The 24,919-nt window shown below is 43.7% G+C and overlaps 1 protein-coding gene across 4 annotated transcripts in view; it reads right to left on the bottom strand.

Annotated features, from left to right (window-relative positions):
* The window catches only part of DNAH3 (dynein axonemal heavy chain 3), an 89,538-nt gene that overhangs the window by 24,898 nt on the left and 39,721 nt on the right, over positions 1 to 24,919 (bottom strand). For all 4 annotated transcript variants that reach the window (XM_044433719.1, XM_044433718.1, XM_044433717.1 and 1 more), the window contains 19 exons: positions 24,603 to 24,717; positions 23,620 to 23,818; positions 22,818 to 22,926; positions 20,479 to 20,592; positions 18,350 to 18,526; positions 17,037 to 17,128; positions 15,656 to 15,875; positions 15,319 to 15,453; positions 14,161 to 14,272; positions 12,099 to 12,340; positions 10,890 to 10,990; positions 8,969 to 9,074; positions 7,119 to 7,248; positions 5,738 to 5,977; positions 5,132 to 5,235; positions 3,729 to 4,023; positions 2,337 to 2,516; positions 1,172 to 1,295; positions 285 to 441 (listed from right to left, as the gene is read on the bottom strand). In XM_044433719.1, coding sequence (XP_044289654.1) covers positions 285 to 441; positions 1,172 to 1,295; positions 2,337 to 2,516; positions 3,729 to 4,023; positions 5,132 to 5,235; positions 5,738 to 5,977; positions 7,119 to 7,248; positions 8,969 to 9,074; positions 10,890 to 10,990; positions 12,099 to 12,340; positions 14,161 to 14,272; positions 15,319 to 15,453; positions 15,656 to 15,875; positions 17,037 to 17,128; positions 18,350 to 18,526; positions 20,479 to 20,592; positions 22,818 to 22,926; positions 23,620 to 23,818; positions 24,603 to 24,717 — 2,952 coding nt within the window. The remainder of the gene's footprint in view (positions 1 to 284; positions 442 to 1,171; positions 1,296 to 2,336; positions 2,517 to 3,728; positions 4,024 to 5,131; positions 5,236 to 5,737; positions 5,978 to 7,118; positions 7,249 to 8,968; positions 9,075 to 10,889; positions 10,991 to 12,098; positions 12,341 to 14,160; positions 14,273 to 15,318; positions 15,454 to 15,655; positions 15,876 to 17,036; positions 17,129 to 18,349; positions 18,527 to 20,478; positions 20,593 to 22,817; positions 22,927 to 23,619; positions 23,819 to 24,602; positions 24,718 to 24,919) is intronic.

Raw genomic sequence — 24,919 nt, 5'->3', positions numbered from 1 at the left:
CAGTGTGGTGCAGTGGTTAAGAGCGGGGGACTGGGACTCAGGCGATCCAGGTTCAAGTCCCTGCTCAGCCATGGAGCCAACAGGGTGACTCTAGGCCAGTCACAGACTCTCAGTCCAACCTACCTCACAGGGTTATTGTTGTGGGGAGAAGATGGAGGAGGAGAATGATGTAAGCTGCCTTGAGCCCTTTGTAGGAAAAGGCAGGATATACATCGAAATAATAAATAAATAAATAAATAAATAAATAAATAAATAAATAAATAAATAAATAAAGGGAAGCACACCTGCAGGTGAGTATGTGGACACAGCAACACGCCTCGGATCACCCGGGAGAAATCGCGCAGGTTAAAGACATAGTGCGATTTCGAAGGAGTTGGGAGGAAGTTTTCCACAGCCAGCTTGTAAATATTCATGGTAGCGTGGACCAACATTTTGCCAAGCCTTTGGAAAGAAATAGCAATGTTAAAGAAAAGCCGCAGTTCTTACCCCACACACATGTACCCTTGATCCTTTCTCCAGTTATGACTGGCAGGCTGGGGCTCTGCGCCTGCTTTCTCTCCCTCCAAGTCACTTGCTTGAATCCCTCCTGCAAATTCCTCCCACTAAGCCTCCTTCGGTCATCATGGTCCAACTCTTCCTCCTGCTTACCAAACCTTAGCCTCCTCTCAGGACCAGACCTCTGCTTGAAGAGAAGGTCACACATGCGGATAGTCTCATGTATGCATAAATACAGGTACAGATTTAGAAAGGATGCCTATAATTTACATATAAATAAAATGCATCCCACCCGCAGTGGGGAAAGGTGGCAACCAGGTGGCCTGTAGAGGCAATTCGAGGAGCTCACTTTGATGGGCAGCCACAATGTGACCTCATGGACAACACTCCTCCAGGCTCCCTGTCCTCCACCATCCTCAGAGTCCACCTAAGCTCACGCCGACTGCCTCAGTGACTCCGTCCAGCCACCTCATCCTCTGCCGTCCCCTCCTTCTTTTGCCATCTGTCTCTCTTTAAATCAGACACGGACACGGCCTGGGCAGGTCTTGAAACAGAGGGTGCCTTCAAGCAGAGGACTGGGGTACAAATGGCCATCCTAGCTAGAACAAACTGGAGAAAGTGTGCTTTCTTGAAGAACGGGGGTAGGGAGGGTGCTCCTTTGAAAGGGGGTAATCACCTCAAAAATGAAGGGTCAAACCCTTTACTGAAGTGCCAATCAACAATGGCAGTGAAAATCTTGGTCAGTGTTTCATCGTCAAATGCGCTGATGGAGGTAATGTTCAAGTGCCGGGTGAAACGCCCTGCAAGACATGAAGGAAGGTGGAGCAGTCAGTCTCAGAGCAGCTCCCTTTCCTTCCTCAATGAGCTCTTTTAATTCTTTTAATCAACGGACAACTCAGCTGTATGCATGTCTACCAAGAGGCGGCTGGCGCTCTACAGGCCAGTGAGTTGTTGCGCTGTGACTGACTTCTGCATAGACCTGCGTGGGAAACTGAGTTGTGCTTTCTGTGCTTGGTGGGAAAATGCCCAAATTGGTACGAACGGCGGTGAACCCCATCGTCACTGGTACACCTCAGTGCACACAGCTCTGCCCACTGGTGGAATGCGCCCCAAGTCCCTTTCCAAATTGGTACCAAAGATGTTGCCCAACATTAAGGGAATTCACTGTTCCCTCCTTCAGCATTATCTCTTGTACCTTCTGTTTCACTTCCTCCCAGCATTCTTTTCTTTGAAAACTTGCAGGTGCTTGTCGAGCCAACCTGGAGGTTACTTTTTTCCCTTTTAATTTACAAACAATCCTAGAGACTACTTTTTTTCCTTTTTAGTTTACAAACAATTCTGGAGGTTACTTTTTTCCTTTTAATTTTAGTTTACAAACACACGTACTTCTGCATACTGAGAGAATGCTCAAGGATTGAGAAACCATTCCCTTACTTTTGAATGCTCCCATTTCGCTGCCAAACTTGGAGGTGCCTCTAAGGAACAAGTGGTGCTACAAAAGAGAGGATATGGCAGCATATCCTTGCCTCCTAACATGGGGGCTCTTTCTCCAGTTACACCCCTTTCTAACATCCTATAAACAAGGCAGTCCATTCCCACCCACACAGTTTCCATTTTTTTCTGCAAATGCTGCTCAGCATTTCGTGACTAATGAGTACGATCATTTCTCATGAGGCTATTTCGGGGTATAAAATTATTTTGTACTTCTGCAATAGGCAGAGTTCCCTAGAGCATGCTGATCTTGCTTTCTTGTTTTCCGGTGGCTCTGCTCTGGTTACTGTCAGTGAGTTCACCGTTAGAGGGAGAGCTGATATCCTGCTGTGCTTAAGCAAACATTTTACCTGTAATATCATTCCTTCCACCACCTGGAGGTCCCATTGCTGAAACAAACAGTACGTCCACAATATCGAGCCTCGAAGTGTCTTTCTTGTCATACCAGTGACCATGATCAATCCATTGTCTAAGGAGTTCTATAGGAGGCTGGGCTCCATATACCTCCTTAGCTGGCATATTTAAATCATCTAGGAAGAACAGCAACAGTTTTCTTAAGGCAAAAAGTATCCCTATTCTTCTCCCAAGAATGCAAGGGCAAGGAGAAGGAAAAGAGAAGTAAAGAAAATTAAAGTTCTCCAGCAGCCCAGGATATTAACTAAATCAGAAGCTCTGAATAATTATTTGATGCATTCTAAAACTACATAAGAAAATTCATCTGCAGCAGTTTTCCATAACACTGGTCTGAATGTCCAATCTCTCCAAATTTCCACGTTTGTGGGTGGAGTCATGGTGATGAAACACCACTAAAAGATTTAAAGGGGGCACACTCACTTTGGGAGTGATAAAAGTACTTGAAAACTGTACTATGAGTAATCTGAGGACTTCTTTCTTTCACACATGACAAAAATACAGACTTGGCTCAGCTGAGGAGCTGCAGGCAGCATGCGTGCCTTGCTCTTTGAAAATGTGGCTATATCATCCCTTAGAAAAAGAAAGCCCAATTCTCTCCAAATATTCTCTACCATTAAAAAAAAAAAAAAAGATAGTCACCATCACACCCCTCCACCCCAGTGCCCTGGAAGAATGCTAGGTCTGGGGCGCTGGGGAGGATACAAAATGGCGGCCAGTTTGCCAACACTAGTGCTGCTTTTTTGCAGAAGATATAAACAGATAAACAAAAACCCTAGGGGAAGAAACAGGTTGTGTCAGCTATTGGTGAGCTCCATCCCTGCTAAACAGTTGGAGAATTTCTCCTCTCTCTGGAGAAATTGAGTGAAATGGTCCTTCTGATTATTCTGCCCAAATAGGAATCTTACAGCTGTAATCTCTCTCTCTCTGTCTCTCTCTCTCACACACACACGCGCGTGCGCGCGCGCAGAGAGAGAGAGAGAGAGAATGATAGAGCACACACCAATCCACAAGACCAAGTCCTTAGGGTGGTTTTATCCTTTCTTACTTGTGCCATTCTCCAATCATCAACACAGGCATCAACACAAGCACACACAGCATTGGCTCCCAGAGACGCTGTTTCAGCCAAACAGTACATCTGGAGACTGATTTTTTTGCAAGAAAATAGCACACTGCAATTTCTCTTTAGTTTGGGGCCTAGCGAAAGATTGTTTTGTGAAGGGCAGATCACACCACATGCTTCAGAGCCATGATCTGCACTTTCACCATTATCTGATGATAAAGAACACACAAATTTGCACTCAGTCATGAAAATACATAAGGCGTCTTACCCACAAACACAATGGCTGTTTTCCCTACAGCAGGTCCAAAAAGGCCTTTCCTTCTCCTGTCCAGTTTCGACATAATAATATCCTGGGTTTGATTTGCTGAGGTTCTGGCAGAGAAATTGATGAAGTTGGGGGTGTATTTTGCCTTTGGAAGCTGAATCAGAAAATTGTTGGTAATTGCAGATTTCCCTGTGCCAGTGGGTCCCACTATTAGCATTGGGACCTCATGTTCCACATAGGTTTTTAGGAAGAAAGTCTGCCTGGCTGTTTCCATTGTGGGAATGATGAGTTCTGAGACCTGTTGTAAAGAAATGCTTAGGCTGCAGCACAAGTGCCAAAGAAAATATCCTGTACTGTTATTTTGAAACTAACAAAAATGCATTAAGAACACAGACAGACAGAGACAGAGCGACAGAGAGACAGAGTGCGAGCGCACATCCCTTCTCCAATCTGGTGCTCTCTAGCTTTTTGGCTTCAGTCCCATCAGCCACAGCCAACATGGTTAATAGTCAAGAACCTGGAGACTTACAGTCCAACATCCAAAGGCCACCAGGATGGGAACAGATAACAGTGTGATGGACTGGTTAGAGTGTTGGCCTGGAACTCAAGAGACCTGGGTTCTAATCCCGCTTGCCTATGAAACTCAATGGGTAACTTTGGCCAGCCACCAACCCTTAGACTACCTATACTATAGGGTTACTCTGAGGATAAAATGGAAAGGATTGCTACCAAGTAAACTGTCTAGGGTTCCTTGCAAGAGGTAAAGTGTTGGATATATATGTATTTGTCTGGGGTTTTAATGTGGCTTTTAAAATGTGTTTCTAAAGGGACATATGGATAAAAACCACCCACTGAAACAGTCTAGTTAAGCACATTTTTTAAATCATTAAAAGCAGCCACAGGTAATCACTACCCCAAAGCCCTGATCCCTTTCTTAACTGGAGATGTTGAGGACATGCAAACAGCCTGCACCCGTCCTACACCCATCCCACCTCACACTGACTGTTTCAGCCTTTCCTAAACTGGTGCCCTTCAGATGTTTTGAACTACAATTCCAATCAGCCAGAATGACAATTGTGCTTCATAACATCTGGAAAATACCATGTTGGGGAAAGCTGGTCTATTCCAGCGAGTAGCATCTCTCCAAGGTTTCAGCCAGGAACCAAATCTGAGTCCTCCTTCACCATGGAATTATTTCATAGCCCATATACAGTCCATCATTTTAATATCGTGCTTTGTGATAGTCATTATTCCCCCTGAAGAGCTTGAAAACATTCTTTATTCTTGCACTCCCATCAATACTGCACAATGAATGGGCACTGTAATGATCGACATTCCTTATTTATCAGATGGACCGGATAAAAGCAGTCTGAGCCTTAATTATGCTTTGAATCTGAATGTTTTACCTTTGCACCAGCCGTGATGGTCTGTTCTTCCTTTGTAATATACTCTGTCCACATGTTCCATTGTCCGCCAGCTTGCTTATGAAAATAAAAGTCATACACACTCCCTGATTTTGGAGAGAGGTGGGGGAAGTAAAAGGTCATCAGGAAAGCTCGTTTCAAGGCAACAACACTGGCTTTGTAATTTACTTTAGATTATCAAGATTTGGCCACGCTTCTCCTGATGCTGTCGAACAGAGCAGCTTGAAAACCTGCATACCATTCTGAACCAACCAAGATTCAGTCAGGCCCATGGGAGCAGGAACATGATGTCGCAACAAGCAGGGCTGCTGCTGCTCCTCTCTGCTCCATCCTCTCTCCCAACTCCCATTCATGACAATAACTCCCTCTTGGGCATGGGAGGTACCACTTTGGATACATCAGGAGGGCATTCAGAGAAAGTATTCCTTATTAATATGTATGTCCAGCCTCATTCCTAGCTTCTGGAACCAGGGACACGATGGCTGGTGCCCAAATTGAACTCAGGATGCTTTTCAGTGTATAGATGTGAATTGTTTTGTTTTTGCTTTTTTAAGAAGGTCACATAAAGGTACATGAATGGATGTGTACCTCTTTCTGGAAACAGATTGTTTTTGGTCAGCTTCACGCTTTTGGGCCGTGGGTGGTCATCGTCCATCCCCATCAGAATGTTTCGGTAAAAATGGTCGAATTTCCGCCTTCCCTCTGCATTAACAGTGCTCCCGATGGTCCAGACTAGTGAGAAAAGGAAGAGGCCTTGCAGCCACAGGGTGATCTGTTGGCTGGACATGGTCTCCGCTCCTTCTTCTTCCCCAGTATGCTTTATTTCATCTAAAAATGAACAATTAACACATTAAAAAGTAAAGATAAAGGGGAAATGCAAGTCAACAGTCTCAATAGAAAGCAGAGGGTTTCCCTGGTTTCTCTGGCTTGCCTTGTCCTCACAGGACCACAGCTCTGCGATACTTTGGGAATTGCATCATCCAGACTCACCATACAAAGGCAAGTATACAGTTCTAGAGAGGAGACAATTGCAAAGATAAAAATAATATGGATGGGGAATGCCTTGCCCATGAAGGCACTCAGTATAATTCTTAATATAAACACTGAAAATGCTATCATAAATTGAATCAGCTGTGTGATTCACTGGGACAATCTTTCTGATCATCTAAAAAGATGGGTGCAGTTAATTAGTTCACCAATTTACAGCACAGCCTTGTACATGTCTACTCAGAAGTAAGTCACATTGAGTCCAATGGAACCTACGCCAGGGAAAGAGGATATAAGATGACTGCTGCTTTATTATTATTTTTTTTAAGTTTTGGGTTACAAGCCCATACCCATTTGCTTGAAAGTAAGCAAAGGAGTGAACACAATCTACATCCTTTATTTTATCAGATCAACTGGATAAAAGCAGCCTGGGCTTTAATGAAGCTTTCAATTTGAATGTTTTACCTTTGTACCATGGTACAAAGCCATGATATTCTCTTCCAGCCAATACAGCTGAGTAAATTTGTAGAAAGGTTGCACTATTAAATCATCCAATATGGTAATTTATTAAAAATCTTTACATTAAAATATTTCACTTAAAATGAATCAAATGTTTAGAAATTTGGTGAGTTTCCCTCCCAGAATTTAAAAAAACAGTTGAAGATGTTGGTGATTATTCTTATTTTATTCAGACCATACAAAAATAGGGGCAAGTTTACAGGCGGACCGAACCCAAACTGCAGCAAAGAAATCTGCGAAAGAAATCCAACTCTAGTTTACAAACACTTGCAAATTTTCCATTGGTTTTATTGCTTATGCATACCACTGTGTTTATTTTTTTTATTTTCTTTAAACTGGAAACAGCTTGGCACAGCCTTACCTTTCCAGCAAAGAAAATGAGATTAAGCAGTAACAAAAACAGTTCTGCAATCTTACGACACCTTCAAAAGCAGTAAGGAGACGAAGCTCATAGGATCCTTACCAAGCAAAGAACTGAACAGTGTCATCATGGTATGCATAAGATGGATGGGAGAAGTCTGAAGTATGACTTTGCAGTGATGCCGAATAAATTCCAAGCAAGGCTGAATTAGCCACATAAATAAGTCATCAATCTGCAAGTTGAAAGGATAAGGTAGAAGTCACATTTCTATACATGAGGAATAGCTGGCCAACAGCGACTACAAGTGATAAATTAGATGGCAAAGCTAGCATGATCACATTGTTGTCAATTCCTGATGTTGTGAATAGTCAGCAACTTTGCATAGTTATTGTGAATAAAATGGCAGACCAGAACTGCGGAAGCCTAGCTTTCAAAAAAATAAAAAATCCTACTCAGCTATCAAGCATTAACTAAAGCTATTGATCTATATTAAACTTCATGGAATAATAGAACAGTAGAGTTGGAAGGGGCCAAGAAGACCATCAGGTCCAAACCCCTGCTGTTGCAGGACACCATGTTACACCATCCCAACTGGCTGTTCAGTTTCTTTTTGAATGTCTATGAAGATGAAACTACTCAAATACTTTGGCCACCTAATGAGAAGGAAGGACTTCCTGGAGAAGAGCCTAATGCTGGGAACAATTGACGGCAAAAGAAGAAGGGGATGGCAGAGGATGAGGTGGCTGGATGGAGTCACGGAAGCATTTGGTGTGAGCTTAGGTGGACTCCGGGGGATGGTGGAGGGCACGAAGGCCTGGAGGAGTATTGTCCATGGGGTCGCGATGGGTTGGACGCGACTTCACGGCTAACAACAACAAAGTGTGGGAGAGCCCATGACCTCTCCAGACAACTGGTTCCACTGGCGTATTGCTCTTACAAGCGAGCAAACTATTCCCGATATCTAGCCTGAACCTGGATTGTCGCAACTTGAATTGATTATTCCATGTCTTTTACTCTGGTATCAGCGAGAAAGGATCACAGCCTTCCTCTTTGTGACAGCTGTTGAGGTACTTCTACAGGGATATCACGTCCCCCCTCAGTCTTCTTTTCTAAAGGTTGAATATGCCCAGTTCTCTCAGTCTCTCCTCATACGGCAGTGTCTCCAAACTCTGGATCATTTTTCGTCTTCCTCTGGACCTTTTCTAATTTTTCTGCATCTTTCTTAAATCGTGGTGCCCAGAATTGTCACAGTTTGCACCTACTCGTTTCTTGGAGTAGGTCAGGGTATAACAAACAGGGCCTTCTCAGTGTTGCTGTCAAGACAATGGAATCCTTGACTGCTGAGATTTTGCCAGAGTCTTTTCTTCCAGCTTCTCTTAAGGCAATTATTAAGGACCTTTTAATTCTCTCATTGGCTGGCATATTTAGCATGCCACTTCTGCCTTTTGAATGCTTTGATTTCCACTGGAATTCCCAGGTTAAATGCAGCTGTGCCTTTTGATTCAGTTAATGCCTCCACTAATAGAAAAGAATGGGAGCAATTTTTCAGAAATCACCCTTTCCCCTGTAGCCCCCTGCGCTCTCCTAAATCTCCTCCAGAGTGGGTGGGGGGGGGTGCCTGAACAGTATGGCAAGAACCTGCAAGGGACCTGCAAGAAAAAGGGGAACCTCCTCTTTTTCTCTTCCTCTAGTAGAAACATGAACTGGATTAGTGAAAATCCCAGTTTGTATTCTGCAGTTGTTCTCCTGCATGAGACCCCTTGTGACGAGGGGATCAGCAATTGCTTAGGAAGGAAACGAAGGGCTGAGTGCAAACCCACAGCAAGCTCACCCCTTACACTAGATTATTTTGTGCATACCCAAAGGACGCAAATGTGGTTCCACCTCCCGCCCCGTTTGCTTTCACAACATATTAAAAATGCAAAACAAAAACTAAAGCGAGGCTTGCGCACCAATTCTATGTGTACATCTTGCAAGTTGGAAGGCAATGTGTTTATATAAGAATCCTTCAGAGGCTTCCAACCTAACTGATGAGGTTCCATGTAAATCATGCCACACCTGGAAAGAATAACAGTTTAGTTGAACAGGTTTGCTCAGTGATGCAAAAGAGACACTTTATGCAAGGTGACTAAGCCTTCTGACTACAGTGGACAATCACTATGATTTTTTTAAGGAGTCTTGTGGCACTTTGTTTATTGTGACAGAAACCTAACCCTCATTCCATACATCTGACAAAGTAAGTTCCAGATCACAGATGCCTGTAACACAGTAAAGAGGTTAATTATTAAGGTACTGCAAGACTCTTCTTTGTATTTAACTCAGCTGTAATAAATGACCATGGTAGCTTCTCTGGGATCTGCCATGGTAGGGACTGATGGTGCCACATGGATGGTGACCCATTTTCTACTTCCCTCCAAAAGCCAGTCAGCCTTTCATATCATCGAGCAAATTCAGTCTTCACTGCATTGCTTTGGTGGGCAATTTGTTTCGTATTTCTGCACAATTTATGCTTTTCCTCTAAACCTCCTCCTGTGCATAGGTGACATAACCAACGGCACCCACAACAGAAACATCAGAAATAGAGGCAAGGATGATCCAGGTACTTCCTGATGCCGTTTAAGTTCATTATTGTTTGCAGGCCTAGAGCATTTTAAAGGAAACTCCCTCTGGAAAAGTGTGGATTTCAAAGTGCGGGTGGACCTAGCTAGAATGACAGTTAAATCTATGTGTTTGGCAGAGAGACCAACAGCTTCTGGGAATCTCCCATTTTTAAACGATGCCTGTGGCTCAGCTTCCACTAGTCTAGTGCCTCCAGAGGGTTTCAATTACAAGTCCTAGGATTCCTGGCTGGGAATGGAGGGGGTTGAAATGCAAATCCCCTCCAATGGGGGGGGGGGCACAATTGGGAGAAGGCTGTTCTGGCAAGAATGTGCAGGGGGCAGTCCATGCTCTCAGTCAAAGCCCCAGTAATCTGAAATCCAGACGCTGAGTGTAGCCCATGTGAGGCTGACCTCATATTTAGTTAGACCCTGGTCTGGCTAACTAGGTATGGCCACCAATGACTGGCAGGAACTTTTGTGGGTTTCAGGCGGGAGTCTTACCTTGCCCTTTCCTGGCAACGCTGAGGACTGACCCCAGGGCTTTCGTACATGCTTGCATGAAAGGAAAATGCTCCATCACTGAACAGGAGCAAATCTAGCAGGATCAGTACAAAACAGTAAAGCTTGCACAGACAACCATGCCCAAAAAGCAACAGTATGCATACAACCTAAAGAGGTGCGAGATTTTGAGGCACGATACAACACAGTCAGGCAGATGTTCCTTCGGGAAATGCCCCCGAGGTGTTTACAGCTGCAATTTTCTTCCGTGCAGCCACTGCTGCTCAGAGCAATGTCTGAGGCACTCCGTGTGCTCATGACCTGCTTATGGTCTTCCTGCAGACGCTGGACAGGTGTGCTGTGGGAACAGGCTGCAGGATGGCAGAGCACTTTGGTCTGATCCGGCCTGGTTGGTCTTATGTTCTGATGTCAGCAGGAGGCTCAGATGGGGCATGTGCATAAAACGTAGGTGAACTGGGTGAGCAGCATCAGAGGGTGGGGGTGAGAAGCAGACGATTTGCGACTGACTTTTACTCTCTGCTTGAAAGAAGCCAATCAGAGCGCTTAATCCAGCCTTTCCCCAACCTGCTGCCCTCTAAAACTGTTGTTCGGCAACTCCCAGAATCCCCGCCCAGCATGTACTTCCACACATCCGGAGGGCACTACGTTGGGGAAGCCTAGTGGTTAGTTCAACCTTTTCCTCTTGGCCTTGATCTACCCTGCCCTGCTCTGTTTCTCACACACAGCTGTTACTTGCTCCATAGGCAAAAATTACCTGCTGACAGTTGCTGGGGAAGCCTGCTCCAGATCTTCCGGCTCAAAGATTAAGCTCATTTGTGCACTCATCTGAATGATTTCACCACTCATTAAGCACAGCTAAAATGAAAACAGCACATAAGCACGATTCATCATGAATGCGGTAGGGACTGCGGCAGATCGTTTTGCTCGTCCATAGTTCAGCACTATGTATCTCATTTAACTGTGCAGCGACAAAATTATAGTGGAAGTCCACAGCCAAAGACTTGCATGCAGTAAAGCTACATTTCTGCTATTTTTTTGCTGATAGAAACAGTGTGGAGTTTTAATGCTAGGAAACATCTTTCATATCTCCGAAACTTCCATTCCACAGTCAAAGGAAAATATATACCCTAACAGGGCAATATTGAACAGTCTTCCTGTATTTGCTTGTTCTGATGTTTACATGTTTAAGAAGAAATGAGAATGGCCAGGTTCATATGTTCACAATAAGCTACATTTTATTGGGATAAGAAAAACCCATAGTAAGTTTTGGGCTTGTATGCTCCCCCATCCCTTTTCCTCCTCTAGCACATCTGTAAGGAAAAATCCAGAGGCCTTGGCATCCATTTTTGCTCCTGCTTTTAACTAAATGCAGCTTCAGATAACATGGCAAAATGTGGTGCATATTAATATGGTTAGTTTCAAAGAAACCATCTTCAACCTGTGGTCTCTTTTAGTGACCATTTTGTGTCTGGACAACACAGCAGGTTGTGTAACTAATCATAAGTAGAAATGAAAGCTTCCAAACACCTCAAAACCATAATGGAGGAGGAAAGCAAGTGGGAAAACACACCAGCCCAAGGCAAACTGCAGCTTGCTCCTGTGACAAAACGCCATTGTTTATCTGCCATCCTGAAATGACCAATTTTTCATCTGTCAAATATAAATTTGATATTAAAAATTACCTGCAGTATTTAGTTTCTTGTCTGAATTCTACTTTGCTTATTCTTTTGTATGTTATTCATTATGCAGTTTTTGTATTTCCATTTTGTATTTTCAACAGACAGTGTTACCATTTTATATTGAACCCTTCTTTGATGGAGAAAAGTTAATAAGCATTCTATCTCAAAGCAAATAATGCTCTCTTATTTGATTTGTGATTGCAAAATAACTTTGCTGATATATTTCCCAAATGCAATAAAAGGTATAACCTTATGGGCTCAAATAGGATAGAAAAGTGAGTTACCTTCTTGTTATCATCTAGCACTGTGTTCATGTTTTCGATCCACACAGCATCCACTGGCCCATCGAAGATGATCCACTTCCTGTCCTCTGTTGTAGAGCAAGCTTGCTCCCTGAAGGTGGTTGCAAGGACACCATCCGTCCACTCGTGGCTCACGGGGTCAAAGCATCCATATAGCTGCCCCATGGTGATCGCTTTGGGATTGATGATTCTGTATTCAACAGCAGATTCCCCCGTTGAACTGTCTAAGAAAAAGACAGTGTCTCTCATGAGTCAGAAGGCTATATCAGAAGAATATACCAGTCCTTGAAGCCTTGCTAACCAGAAGCTATTTTCTCACAACCAAATTAAATGCTGTACATGAATTGCATTCTATTTTCTCCTGTTATTCCTTTTGTCAAAACTCACAGAGTTGGTGTCATTCCTGATTCACCCAGCAATAGTTGGCCCAGTGACATGGAAACATGGTGGTCTGATCTGGCTATAAAGCCAGGGTGGTTTGATTCTAAACAGAAACCTTGATGCTCTATTTCAATTCCGCGCCCCCTTCCCTCCCTCCGGTATGGATTCTGTTTGATGGCTGCAGAGGAAATAGGCTGGATCCAGGGTTTGGGAGCCAATGGATCATGCAGGCAGCATCCTCTTGGATACTTTGACGATGGACTGGAGGCTTTCTACGTTGCCTATTTCTTGAGCCTGTCCCTTTGAAGCAGGCATGTTGAACCTCAGGCCCATGGGCCAATCTGGCCCTTTGGGAGTTCCAGCCTAGGTCTCAGGTTTCCCCAGACAGGCATGCCCTTTCCCCCTTTCCCCCAGCTCCTTCTCTCCAATCACTAATGGCTTTGTTATTTCCTGGCTGTTGTGCAGTTTTCCCCTGTTCTTCAAGGATGGAATACCTCTTCTAAAGATCAGTTATCAACACAAAGATTGTTAAGCTAAAACATGCTACCATTTTGGCCCCTACTCGTTTGCCTGTTGGCCCCACCAAGGAAATGCAGCCACTGAGACAATCTTTCAAACTGAATTCAGTCCTTGGGCCAAAAGAGGTTCAGTGCTGATGCTTCAAAGTGGCTTTCAACGAGATTTAGAACTGCTGTCTTGTTTGTTTTTAATTACTTCTATTCTGACCTCCCAACAATCAACTTTTTCCTTTTTAATTTTCACAGGGGTAGTCACATTACTCCGTTGGAGCAAAAATGATCAAGAGTCTTGTGGCACCTTAAAGACTAACACATTTATTCTGGCATAAGCTTTCAGAGATAAAATGGGGATGGAAAAATTCATCTTTGGTGCTTTGCAAAAAGAAAGGCAGCGTACAAATGTAATAAATAAATAAGGACAGAGAGGCGAGAAGCAAAGAAAGTAGAAGAGGAGGAGGTAAGGATGCCTGAAACTCAAGACAGGGCCTTTTCTGCAGCAGCACCCCAACTGTGCAACTCTCTCTTGAGGAAAAAGAAGTTAGCTTCCTCACTATTGGGCTTTATACTATGGGTTAAAATGACATTGCGTTATGCCATTTCTTGATTCCTTGTTTATTCAAATGTCTATATTTTGTCTTCCTCATTTGAGCTCTTTGTGATTTTTGCCTTTTAGCTTTCCTGTAACTGGGCTTGAGCCCCCATGAATGGAGGCATAAATCATAGATGCAATAAGTGAATAAGAAATTAGCATGAGCAGATAGTAAAATGAGAAAATCTCTTCTGAAAGCTCCAAAGGAATTGTCTAGGATTTTACAGAACACCAGGCAAAAAAAATAGAAGGTCAGCTTAACAAAATGTCCAGGTGACTCTATTGTCTATTCATTCACTGTTTGCATTCAGGCAGGGATGGCTGTATTCATGGAAGCTTTGTCACTGCTGTTTTGTGTTCCCCAGTGATTCAAATTCTCTTATGTGGTAGGTATAGCATGGGAACAGCAAAATTAGCCATTTATTCTCATGTATAGCTCTTATTAGCTACATTTCTCCATTTGAACAACCCAGGTGTAAGTTTTATCTTTCTAGATGAGAGGAAAGAAGAAACTGGCACTTTGGGGAATATTGGACAGAATTAATTTCTCACCTACCTTGGCTCAAATCCCCAAGTCCTGCAGCGAGCACTTTATAGGCACTGGTTTTGCCTCCCATTGGGTCCCCAACAATCATATAGCCGTGTCGAACCATCATCATTTCGTAAATCTGCATCAAGGATGTGAATGCTCTAACAAACATGTTGCACAACTGCATTTCAACATGAACCAAATTTAGCAAGAATCCAACAGAAGGGTGTACGCAATACTTGAACAAGCCCAAAATGCATTTTGAGCGACAACTGGTCCCATTTCACAGAAGCTATGTAAATACGAATAGTGCAGCATTAAGCAAAAAAAAAAAGTAGACGTGGAAGTTGCAGCAAAATGTTGCCCTGTGGATTTCTTCCATTTAAGAAGCCGACCATGCTTCCATTCAAGAAACCCCATTCTCTCCTCCTCCCACCCTGGTTTCCTATCTCCTCTCCTCCAAGGAACACTGAGGCTTCTCACTGGACTGTTTTGGGCCCGTGTCTCCTTCTCTTAAAAATAACTCCCTCTTATTTCTCAGAGGTCCATTTGGGCTCCATGAATAGCCATCAGCCCCCTCAAGCCCCTCGGACTGCAAGGAGTATATATGGGCTTCTCTGCAAGCAAATACATGTGCTTATTCTGCTTTACTGGGAAGCGTAACAGATGGAAAACCTGCCTGAGGTACAAAGAAAGCAGCGAGCCAGACGTCCAGCACAAGGGATGACTCACTAGAATGTGTGTGTTTGTAACTCTAGTTACACAGCTAGTGTCGTGCGTGCTGTGAGCGTGAGCCTCGGGGGATTGCTATTAGAGAATCTCACTTCAGTTTTCGCTCTTGTAACTTCTATCACTGTCTCAGAAAAAAGGGCAAGGGATATGTCTCCCATGTTCTTGATACAATGCAGGAGAATCCCTCCCATCTTAAAATCCCTCCTAAACGAAGACTGAATGCACCCAGGGACCATCAAGACTCATAGAATTCTAAGTGCCAGTAGAAACAGAATAACTGAAATTGACGGGGGGGAAAGAGAATGGAAGGGTCTACTTGAATTGGCTGGCTGGACAGGATTAAGGAGTGAGCATATACTGCGATATTTTGTTTCAGGTCTCAGCTTTATCTGTGTGAATAAGAAGGTTCTGCTGAATACTTTTCCTATGTGTAAATGTTAAAAACAAAGAAACCTGGATAATTTTCCCAATAAACCAGGGAACTGGCTGCAGATTCATTTTTTTGATATTGTCATTCAGTGCCATGATGAAGCGCTCATAATCCGGTTGCGGAAGAACCACTCCAGGAAACAAATCAGATATGATCCCCTGTGAAAAGAAAGGGGAGAATATTCTTTAAGAGGAAGGCTTCTAGGAGTAAAGTCGTTCACATTTTTTTCAAGCCATTGTGTGAATGAATGCAGAAATGCTTTTTTAGTTTATCATGACTGTCTCCTCAATGATTGCTTGTCTGAATTAACACAGGAGCATGTAGTGTTATCAGCATCTAAAAGACCATCCATTATCTTACCTGAAACAGAGGGACATCTTGTGCTAAGAATTTAGCTAAGTTAACATCCAGCAGAGCCCTAAGCAACAGCACGCTTTCATTTTCATCTGGGTACTTTAATTTCAGGTTTCCTGCTGCCGTCAGGACCGATTTCACTGCACGCATCCCATAGTCATAGTGATGTTGTGAGGATAACTGCTCAGAGCAGAGACGGTAGGTAGCAACAATTTTCTGGGCCAAACTGTGAAAGATTAGAATTGGTTACCATTCATGGGCATCAAACACTGGCTTAAAAGGATAAAATATCTGTCTTTATAAATGGTGAAATATTTAAAATGAATATGACTGAGTCAGTTTATAAACAATGCAGGGATAGCCCAAAATATATGAAATGAAATAGATTTTTTCTTCTTATCTGCAGATGAGTCATGGCTAAGGTAATAGCGACTGGGACTCATTCTTGCTTTGGCCTATGGCTACAACTAGTAATAGTGCATTAATAACTGAACGTTTATTTTCTATCTGAAAAAATATAGAGCTAGCGTGTCATTCACCTATGATGGATGAAATCTCCCCCCACCCCCCGCCATCAATTGCTTAGCAGAAAGAAGTGATGTTACATTGAGCAGAGCTGCAATGTCTGTGGGGGAAGCGGGAAGCAGGAATGAATGAATGAATGAATGAATGAATGAATGAATGAATGAGCAAGCTCTGGTCTTGGAGCTGGGGATCCCTGCCCCAATCCTGCTTGCCCACAGCCAGTACTATACCAGCTGTTTCTCCAAGGCTGTAATCCTGATTTTGGAGATGGGCTAAGGGGGGGTTTTCCAGGAGGCAGGAAAGGGAGGGGACTGGAGCCGCCATGATACGAGGTAATCTGGAGCCAAGCAGTGAGGAAAAAAAGTGAGGTTCTGAGGCATCTTTTGGAGAACGTGATTCACCCATGAATTTTCATAGAAGAAAATTCAGTACAGCTGCAGCAATATGGCACAATAACGGAACTTCAGAGTCAATTATACATTAGCAAATATCAAAGGCCACCGATATATAGCAAAAACTCTGCTAGAATGCAGTACTTTTCCTCTTTTGACAAAAGTCTCACAAATCCCAGCCAGTTTGATGGGACATGCTGGAAGCTGTAAGACATTTTCTGTCTAAACATGCATAGGATCCCACCCTTAGAATGGGAAGTCCAGGTGGTAAAAATTCATTTTCCTTAGTGATCGGATTCAGCTCTGAATGGCTAAATAAAGCCTTTTCCGTATATAGCAAGATTCTTAAAGGTCTTTTGTTGCTCACACATTGTTCCAGGGTGGGAGTTTCACATATACTACATGAAACTGAGCTTTTAAATGTAAAAGTGGCCCTAGCTAGTAAAACAAAACAGCTCTGACTAACTTACCTTCTGGAATCAAGAAATCCCATGGAATAAAGAGAAATTTCACCAATCAAAGCATAATCTGGGACCATCATGGCGACTGTACGGAATAAAGCCTAAAGAAGCACAGGAGGTGGAGGGGAGGACAGCAAGTTCTTAATGCAAAGATCAATGAGAAATTTGTTTACTGGGCAAGCTGCAGTGGAGTTATAGTACCTGTGAGGCCATGGCATCAGAATAAGTAGCTAAAGAATCACACTTAGGCTAGCCAGGACCTGTCTGGCCAAAAAAATCTAGGAACCCATTCTGATGTTCAGAATAAACGTGCGGTACAGTCCTGCAGGGATTTTTACACTTCAGAATGCGGTTGGGAGAAGATAAGCTTTCTTTTTTCTTTGAACTTATGTCAATCGGAAAAATACATATTCACCCCAGAGCAGCTCTGGGAGGATGCATTCTGGTGGTGGGAGTAGCTGAAGGTAAGAGCGCAAGTCCAAAATACCAGGGTCCGTGTTCCTGCTTTCAAAGGAGACATGTGGGGAGCACATGCCTCGTTCGGACAGAAAATCATGCTCTTGCAAGTTTAGCAAGTACTGCAAGAGGTTGTGAGAAAGGAGAGGGTCAGGAAGTTGCTTGCAGGTCGTGTGTTACCCACCCCATGTTACAATACTGACACTGTCTGCACAGGAGGGAACAAGGAGCTGCTTCCTCTCATGTCAGACCATTGGCTCATCTAGCTTACTATTATTTACATGGGCTGGCAGCAGCTCCCCAGGCTTTAAAGTTCTAGCCAGCCCTACCTAAACATCCTGATATTTGCCATGAAATTATGTTCAAAGTAGCTCAACACAAAGAGTAAATGAATCAATCAGGTAGACATGCATGCAGAATCATATTAATTTCATAATATTATATCCATCTCACCAAACAAATGAAGACACTGAAATTAATACTTTCCTAAATACCTGAAAACCCATTTATTTCTTCTAAGAGCATTGCTCTCCAGGCAATTCGCAAAAAGGAAATGCTAAAGCGCATCATTAACTTAAAGTACACAATATGCTATCAGTGTAGGAAAAAGTCAGATTTTCAGATCACAAATTTTTGAAACCTGAGAGAATAAAAATGTCGCCATATCGTTCTGGGAAGCTAGGCACTTAGGTGGAGCAATCACTGTGATTCCTGGTGCTGTCCCAGGTTCTGAAATCTGACTCTCGGGTTCTTTTTGGAAGCCTGTTATCAGATGCTTTGTCCCCAGTACTGATCCATATACCCAGCTGCCTATTCGTGCTCATCACTGCCCAGACTCGGTGTCACCAAATGAGAACCTCATTTACCTTCAAGTTATCAGGAAGCTCCGCACGCCCAGCATACCCAGGATTCATAGTAATGAATACAGCACAGGTTGGATTAAGGGAAATCTCCGTGCCTTCAAAGAGGAATGTTTTGAGCTTCCGGATAATGGCCTGCTGAATACTAAGGATCTGCTGTGCCACGACAGACAGCACTTCAACCTAACAGAAAAAATCAATAAAATAAAGCATCAGATGTAAAATGTGTCCTCACTAGGGTTTGGTATACCCATGCTGGAGGCTGTCATTGGATAATTTGAAATGATATTTTGAAACACTATGATGAACCAATGATTAAAAGGTGCAGTCCACATTTTTAGTAATATAGGAAACACCCTTCTGGCAAGTCAAACAACTGGTCCCATATTATTGTCAGCCCTAGCTGGAGGTGGATCTTCACATTTTTGGACATGGGTTTTTCCCATCCCAGATTCCAGAGATTGTTCTTGGGATATTCTTGACGCAAAGCAAGGGGTCTATGTGTGTTTGTATCATCAGTGCAGACCAGACAGAATCACATATGTTTAAGTATATCAACTACGTTGAACGTTCTATACAACTGAAAATGTATCAGTGCATAATGCTTGTCAAGTTATCCCATTATGTTTGTTAGAACACTGCAAGGGAAAAACAGGACTGTTTTAATGAGCAACTGAGTAATTCCAGCAATCGTGCTGCTGCCAGAGAGGCCGTTGTAGTTGTTGTAAGCAGTGCACTTACAAAGACAACTAGGAAATGGACAGGAACGAAAATCAGTGTGAAACATCAGTACGCTCTTCCACTTTTAGAAGCCCAGATCATGGTTTAGGTTCTCAACTATGATTAATACAAACCATGGTTTAGTGCAAGAATAGGGCACCTCATTCAAATGTAGTCCTAAATCTCATACGCAAGCAGTGGCTGGTGGTTCCAATGTCAGTGGGGTGGTGTATCCACTCTGGGCTTCAGCCTGAAATATGGTGCGGAACCCATTCTAGTGCTAGGGTTCAATAGCACAAATAGTTCCTTAAAAGGTCAGACTGTAATGTGGGGCAGATGCACAACCCCACAGAATTGGAACTGCCAATATCCACCAATTGTGCTTGTCCCTAGCACCATTCCCAAACCAGAGCAACATCCCTTCAACTACACTTTTCTAGAACTTCCAGCAGCATCACCCTGGCAGAAGAGATCTCATGGGTTGGTGACAGAGGCTGCAAGAAAAGCTAGCGCTCGCTCGCTCGCTCTCTCACACACACACAAAGCTCCCCTCTTCATCCAATTCCAGAGATTTTTCTGCAAGCAGAACAAGAGACAAGAAGCAAGATCACTAAGCCTCTCTGGGGAATGAGAATGAGAGAGGCAGAAAAGCTGAAAGGAAAGGAGGAAAGCAGCGGGAGAGGTACATCCACAACCAGAGAGCGTCTCCCCATTTGCCTGCTTGGATGGATGGGGGTGATGCAGCTGTGAATGTCCTGCCTCTTTTGAGTTTTTGGTCCCACCCACTGCTGGAACCTGACAGGTCCTGGCCATGGTAGCACAGACCACAGCATGAACATTTCCCAGGCTCTGGTTTAGTGTCATGACTGAACTGACCTCATCAACTTCATGGATGGTATTTACACGTTTAAAAATTAGTCTGACCATAGATTAAAAATGCACATATATTTATAATGTTAAGCTCAATGTTATCACTTATTTGATTTACAGCCTGCCTTTTTCATTTTTTTAAAGAACTGAAAGCCGCTTACACCATTCTTCTCCTGCTGCTCTCAGTTCTACACCCTCAACAACAACAACAACCCTGTGAGGTAGGTTGGGCTGAGAATCTGTGATTGGCTCCAAGTCACCCAGTTGGTTCCATGGCTGAGTGGGAACTAGAACCCAGATTTCCTGAGTCCCAGAAGAACACCCGATCTTTACAAAATCATACATGTGAGGAGCAATCAATCCCGTAACTATATTAAAATCTGAGCCATCTACTAAACTGATTGCACACCTACCTGGGAGTTATTCCTTTGAACTCAAAGGGGGTCACCTGTGAGAGACTCCTCTGTCATTTACATGCCACATTCTTGGGATATTATATTACAGGTTTTTGGCTATTGCAGCCATTTCTATTAATATAAAATTACCTCAATCCTGTTGAACTCATCAAAGCAGGCCCAAGCTCCAGCCTGGGCAAGACCTTTAAAGAATTTTCCCATGGCTTTGTAATCAAGACCGTCAGAGCAATTGAAGACCACACACTGAAACAAATGGAAGCAGATCTTGTTCAAAGATAAGACAAAGTCATTGCTGACAAGATTATTTCCAACATTTTGCTTTTATTTCCCGGTGTGACTCCTGTACCTTTCACAGTTGTGTGATAAGCAGAAATTTGACAGGAGAAGCTCTGTTCGCTTCATTGATTAATGGATGCTGCCAGACTAATCTGATTTCATTTTTTATTAGATCCCCCCCGCCCCGATGAACTGTGGGCACACTGTGAACATAATGTGTCTTGAATTCGGCAAAGCTTTTGATAAAGTGCCCCATGATATCCTGATTAGCAAACTAGCTAAAAGTGGTCTAAACCAAAAAACTATCTGGTGGTCCATAGTTGGCTACAGAACCAGACTCAGTGAGTGCTCCAAAATGGCACCTTCTCAAACTGGGGAGAGGTAAGAAGTGTACTCTCCTGGGTCCAGTGCTCTTCAACAATTTTATTAATGATTTGGATGAGGAAGTGCAGGGAATGATTATTAGATTTGCAGTTGACACAGAACTGGGTGAGAGAGCTTAATACCCTGGAATTCACCAATTCAAAGTGACCTTGATCGATTGGAGAACTGGGCTGAATGCAACAGGATTAAATTTAAAAGGGACAACTGCCAAGTTTTGCACCTAGGAAAAGAAAGCAAATGCGTAGTTACAAGATGGGGGATACTTGGCTCAAGGACACTATCCTCTCTATTCAGCACAAGCTGGGCCTCTTGGAGTACTGTGTCTGGGGTGTAATAGCTGATGAAAGATGCAGACAAACTAGAAAAGGTTCAGAGGAGGGCAACAAAGGTGATCAAGGGTTTGGAGACTAAACCCTATAAGGAAAGACTGAACCACTGGCCTTAAGAAAGAAAAGACTGAGAGGAGATATGAAAGCACTCTTTGAGCACTTGGCAGGTTGTCTCACAGAGGACCAGAATGCCTCTTAGATCATCCCAGATTGCACGGCAAAGAATAAAGAGCTCAAGTAACAGGACGCCAGAACTTCATGACTGCTAGAGCAGTACAGCAGGGGGAGCTTGTGGGCTTCCCCACGCTGGAGGCTTTCAAGAGGCAGTTGGGCAGCCAGGAAAACGTCAACCTGGAGTCCTGCAACAGCAGGTGGTTGGCCCCAGCGGCCTTACCAGCCTCTTCCAACTCTACTGTTCTATGATTCTGTGATCCGGAGGGCACTAGCCCTGCTGTAATCCAGCCACCCTCGTGAAGAACTGCTTTAGAAAATATGAGAGGCAGCGGGACACGCTTTCCCTTTTTCCCACCTGCAGCAGGAAGCCATTTCCTTTCCCTAAGTCACCCCCACACAGCCTTGCTCCCCTCCAGGATTTCAAATGTATGAACACTGTTATGGATTTTTGAACTAAAGAAAGTCTGTCTGTCTTCAGTAGCACATGTTAACACATAACCCGTAGTTTGGTGCGAGAGGACACACCAAAACAATTATGTCTCAGCTGACAAAATAATGCTCATCCCACCACCAGATGTCAGCGCCTTACCATCTTGTACCACCGTGGTGCAGTCTGATCTCCATTCGTTCATTTTTAACAAAATAGTAAGAGCAAGGCACCCTCCCCTGCCCCAGGTCTGGAAATTCCTTGAGTTAAGATGTTCCCCCAAATTTGGATCTCTTCCTCGTACATGCACACAGTAAAGAGAAATGGAAGGAAGCACATTCCTGTCACACTAAACCATGGTTTACATCAGGACTCTGGCACCATTAAGAACATCCCAGAATGGCATTCATTTTGCCATCTGAAGAGTCTAACTCAATCATTATGAAGAGTATTTTTGTTTGTTTGTTTAAAACTTTTCTATATCATCTCACACTTAGATGTCTCAGGACAGTTTATTTTGCCTTTAAGAAATGTTTTCCCCCCAGGGGAAATAGTTTGAAGAAATGGATGTGCTTCTTTGATCTCCGGGGTCTAAGGTTGATTTTGTATCAATCCCCTCAGTATCCATGTACTAATAAGCAAGGCCAGGATCGGGGGCCGGGGTGAGGGGGTTGCTTTTGGCAGGTAATGCAACTTGACTTTCTACATCGTTCAAGCATGGTCCTGAGGTCCAAAGCACTGTTCATGAATTCCTAGACCTGTGCTCTTTCTTCCGTTGTTTACGAACTTCTGATGCACAACCAAAGATGTTCACTGAAAGCTATTTTTATACTGCAGTCTCTAGAAGTAAGAGAAGTATCAGTAAATTGTTGCAGTACCTGCTTGGCCAGTGCTTTTGCCAGATCTTTGGTTGTCTCAGTCTTGCCTGTCCCTGCGGGTCCTTCAGGAGCACCTCCCAGATTTAATTTCAAAGCCCCCATTAGTGTCCTGAGACATAAAGAGAGCAGAACAAGCGTGGTGTACATTAAAATAGGAAAGAGATGTTGAACCTTTTTCAGACCAAGAGTAAAGTACCATTTCGGAGAAACTGCGCGGGGCGGTTGGGGGGCAGGCACAGTCTAGGGGTAGCCAGGCTGAAAACAAAAGGGGTTGGAACAAAATACCGAAACTACCAGCAAATTTTATTGTAAAGCTTTCTGCCAGTAACTAAGCCTTAGCTGAGGCATTTCATCTTGACAGAACGGGGGGAAAAGCTGCTCAAATGCGACTTAACCAACCAGTGATTGGTGCTAGAAGGAAAGGAGGGGTAACTAGCTAAGGAACTTAAGTAGGCCAGATCGGGGGCAAGGCCTTGAAGTTGTGAACCCCTGAGATATACAGAAAGATAAGACATGGAGAGATATATAATACATTGCACTATTCAAGCACACTGCCAGATACAAAAGAGTATCAGCATGGACTTTGGTTGCTATATACTGAATTTTATGTCGTATGTCCTGCATGTACACATAGGTGACTGAGTGTATAAGTGTTGGGCTGCTTTGAGTTTTATCAAATGATGTCCTTCTGCCTCCCACCTGGGCCCCCACTGCAACTTTTGGCCCATCCCCTACAGTTTCTGTGCCTTGGTTCTGCGTGATCTATAGATCTGACAGAATTCTGCCAAAAGTGAAACTTTACCTATAGCATCGGTCGGTCAGTGGAGTTATCACCAAACGCAAAGAATTGCCTAGGTACTCATAGCCATATTTGGCTTCAGTTGTGATCATTCGGACCATTACATCTCCATCTTCCCAGTAATATCTCAGCTGGGAAATCCACTGGAAATCGTTCAGATCAGAAACGTGGTCTTCCGCCAATTTTGCAACAACATCACGTGCTGTGTGAACAAAGACACTTCATCAAATACATCTTACTATTGAAGTCAAATATTTGGCTTCTATTTGTTCAAATGATTTTGCAACACCAGCCATGTGCATTTGGCAATGTACCCTCAAACATTTTACAATATTGTATTGTGGGTGAGACTCAGACAGCACGTAGAGTGACGAATCCTGCTACGATTAATGAGAAAATAGCTCAGAGCTGAATTCAGCTTGCAGCAAACAGAAACCATGATCCAACGCTAAGGGGATGAGTTTTCCTGAGCCTGAACAAAGTGTCAGGCTCACACACAGCAGCTTCCTCTCACTTTCTCCCACATGACCAGAAAGTTGAGTTCGATTGAGCTGAATTTCACTTTTATGGCATTTCAACATAGTGGTATGTCTGTCACAGCCCAGGGTTCCAACTGGCCACACCCAGGAGAAATGTCTGATACAGCCCTCTCAGACCAGAAGAGGATGGAGCCATGGAAGCACTCATGGATGCCCCTCTTGTCACAGGGCCATCAGGCACAAAAAAGCCCTGGGAACAGCCCCCATACTTCTGGAGGAGGAGGTGTGGCTGCCCTCAGCTTCTGAGGACTCCATGCTGCCCCAGTCAAAGGCCTCAGAAGTAAGGGAGAAGGTCCCATGTGATATGTGCGACAAGTTGGGATCCTGGGATCTATTAAAGGCCCGGTTTGAGTCTTCCTGTTGCCCTGATGTTTAAGGAGCATATTATTTAATGAACTCATGCCGCTTGTCTCTCACATCCCCCCACGCCTCAGTCCTGTGGTTTACCATGTACGTCGATGACTGTGAGGGCCCCCAAGGTCAGCCGGGCCCCGCCAGATAGCTTTCCTCTCACCAGTTCTACTATCTCTGCAATCTGCTTGTTGCTTTTATCCAGAAATGCCTGCAACAGAAACACAATGGGCAAGGCTGTTATTTCAAAGGGACACGCAGTTGTGTGGCACTTTATTTTTCGCATGTCGGCAGTTCAAACACAGCTGGAAAGAATGAAATTGGTATATTTATGTCGTCCATCCTTTTGCCATTTATTTATTTCAGCCTCTTTACCCTGCCTTTCCATGGTATATAGCATATTCAAGGCAAGT

This window comes from Varanus komodoensis, unplaced genomic scaffold (assembly GCF_004798865.1).
Source record: "Varanus komodoensis strain SLA01 unplaced genomic scaffold, ASM479886v1 scaffold26, whole genome shotgun sequence".
Taxonomy (NCBI): domain Eukaryota; kingdom Metazoa; phylum Chordata; class Lepidosauria; order Squamata; family Varanidae; genus Varanus; species Varanus komodoensis.
The sequence above is the reverse complement of the archived record's forward strand: the minus strand, read 5'-3'. Positions and strand labels throughout refer to the sequence as shown.